Source organism: Micropterus dolomieu, linkage group LG01 (assembly GCF_021292245.1).
Source record: "Micropterus dolomieu isolate WLL.071019.BEF.003 ecotype Adirondacks linkage group LG01, ASM2129224v1, whole genome shotgun sequence".
NCBI lineage: Eukaryota > Metazoa > Chordata > Actinopteri > Centrarchiformes > Centrarchidae > Micropterus > Micropterus dolomieu.
The window spans coordinates 30,278,708-30,280,639 of record NC_060150.1 but is presented as its reverse complement, the minus strand read 5'-3'; the positions used below and the strand labels follow the sequence as shown (position 1 = coordinate 30,280,639).

Sequence of the window (1,932 nt, the reverse complement as noted above, 5' to 3'; positions counted from 1 at the left end):
ACTGCTACACTGAGAAAGAAGAATGCAGACAGTGTGGCCGACCTGGGAGAGCAGATTGACAATCTGCAAAGAGTCAAACAGAAGCTGGAGAAAGAGAAATGCGAATTCAGACTGGAGCTGGATGATGTGGTGTCCAACATGGAGCAGATTGTCAAAGTTAAAGTAAGACAAACAAAACCAGTCAACTCATCTTTAACAAATAATTTGACATGTTGTGAAATTTGCTGTATTCACTTTCTTGCCAAGAGTTAAATGAGAAAATTGCTACCAATCGTTAAATATGAAGCTACTACCAGCACCTGGTAGCTGTTACCTTTGGGCACAGCTAGTTGTTTCCACCCTGTTTCGAGTGTCTGTGCAAAGCTAAGCTAAGCTAAATGGTTGCTCGCATATTCATATTTACAGTATAGACATGAGAGCAGGAACAGTCTGAAATATGTTTATCCACTTTCTTACAGAGAGTTGCCACTGTTATGTTTGTTTGGTAGCCTAAGTATGGGGGTAGAGAGGGCAACCTCAGAGATGACAAGAAGCAGAAGTGACAGGAAGTCACTGCCCCACTGCTTTTGGCCAAGAAAGTGTTACAACATGTAACCCTTTGATAATCACAAACTGTTATTCTTACATTTGTTTGAGTACAGATTTAACAAACAAGATACATTTATAAAAACTGAGCTTTAGAGGTGCTGGCAGACAGGTTCTAAATTTGAACAGAGCCTAGCTGTGTCCAGCTAGTATTTTGTTTTCATGCTTTTACTCCTTACACTAAGCCTGGCTGATGGCCTGCTGGAGCTACCTCTATAGTTAACACAGATATGAAAGTGGTACTCTCAAATTATACTATACAGAAAATAATGCTTGGGTTGGATACATTCTATGATTTACATATTAATGAAAACATCATTTAACTCAGGCCAACCTGGAGAAAATGTGCCGCACTTTGGAGGATCAAATGACTGAATACAAGACGAAATCGGAGGAAGGCCAGCGTACCATCAATGACTTTGCAATGCAAAAAGCAAAGCTTCAAACTGAAAATGGTAATCAGTTTAACAAGTGTCAGCTAAAGTGGAGTTATTTCAGATATTTGCAGGGTGCAAACTGACATATAACTAAACACCAATTGCAGCTTGATATGTGGCCTTTCAAATATTTATTTTTCAGGTGAGATTAGCAGACAGCTGGAGGAGAAGGACTCCTTGGTCTCCCAGCTGACCAGAGGGAAGCAGTCTTACACTCAGCAGATTGAAGACCTCAAGAGACAACTAGAGGAGGAAGTCAAGGTATTACTTACAGTATTACAAGGTACTACTGCTTTTAAAACACAGAGCCTGATGTCTACTGGCAAAATGACTTGACCTCATTTTTCTTTATCAAAGGCCAAGAATGCACTTGCCCATGCAGTGCAGTCTTCTCGCCACGACTGTGACCTGTTGAGGGAGCAGTATGAGGAGGAGCAGGAGGCCAAAGTTGAGCTGCAACGCTGCATGTCCAAGGCAAACTCTGAGGTGGCTCAGTGGAGAACCAAGTACGAAACTGATGCCATCCAGAGAACGGAGGAGCTGGAAGAAGCAAAGTAAGGATTCAGTAAATCATAGAACAATAAAGGATTGCCCTCTCTCTAAAGCTTCATAATTTAGGCAATATATACTGTATAACGACTGACAATAAAACCCATCTTGTCGTGATATTCTCATTTTACCTGTGATGTCACGATTTGATACTTTTCATTTTTGCTGCTAGGAAAAAATTAGCTCAACGCTTACAGGATGCAGAAGAAGCTGTTGAAGCTGCTAACGCTAAATGTTCCTCCCTGGAGAAGACCAAACACAGACTTCAGGGTGAGATTGAGGATCTCATGGTGGATGTGGAGAGATCAAATGCTGCTGCAGCAGCTCTGGACAAGAAACAAAGAAACTTTGACAAGGTAAT

The 1,932-nt window shown here is 41.3% G+C and overlaps 1 protein-coding gene across 1 annotated transcript in view; it reads left to right on the top strand.

Annotated features, from left to right (window-relative positions):
* Positions 1-1,932, top strand: part of LOC123980113 (myosin-6-like) — an 18,029-nt gene that overhangs the window by 12,182 nt on the left and 3,915 nt on the right. The window contains exons 29-33 of the mRNA XM_046064346.1: positions 55-162; positions 914-1,040; positions 1,165-1,283; positions 1,380-1,576; positions 1,744-1,927. Coding sequence (XP_045920302.1) covers positions 55-162; positions 914-1,040; positions 1,165-1,283; positions 1,380-1,576; positions 1,744-1,927 — 735 coding nt within the window. The remainder of the gene's footprint in view (positions 1-54; positions 163-913; positions 1,041-1,164; positions 1,284-1,379; positions 1,577-1,743; positions 1,928-1,932) is intronic.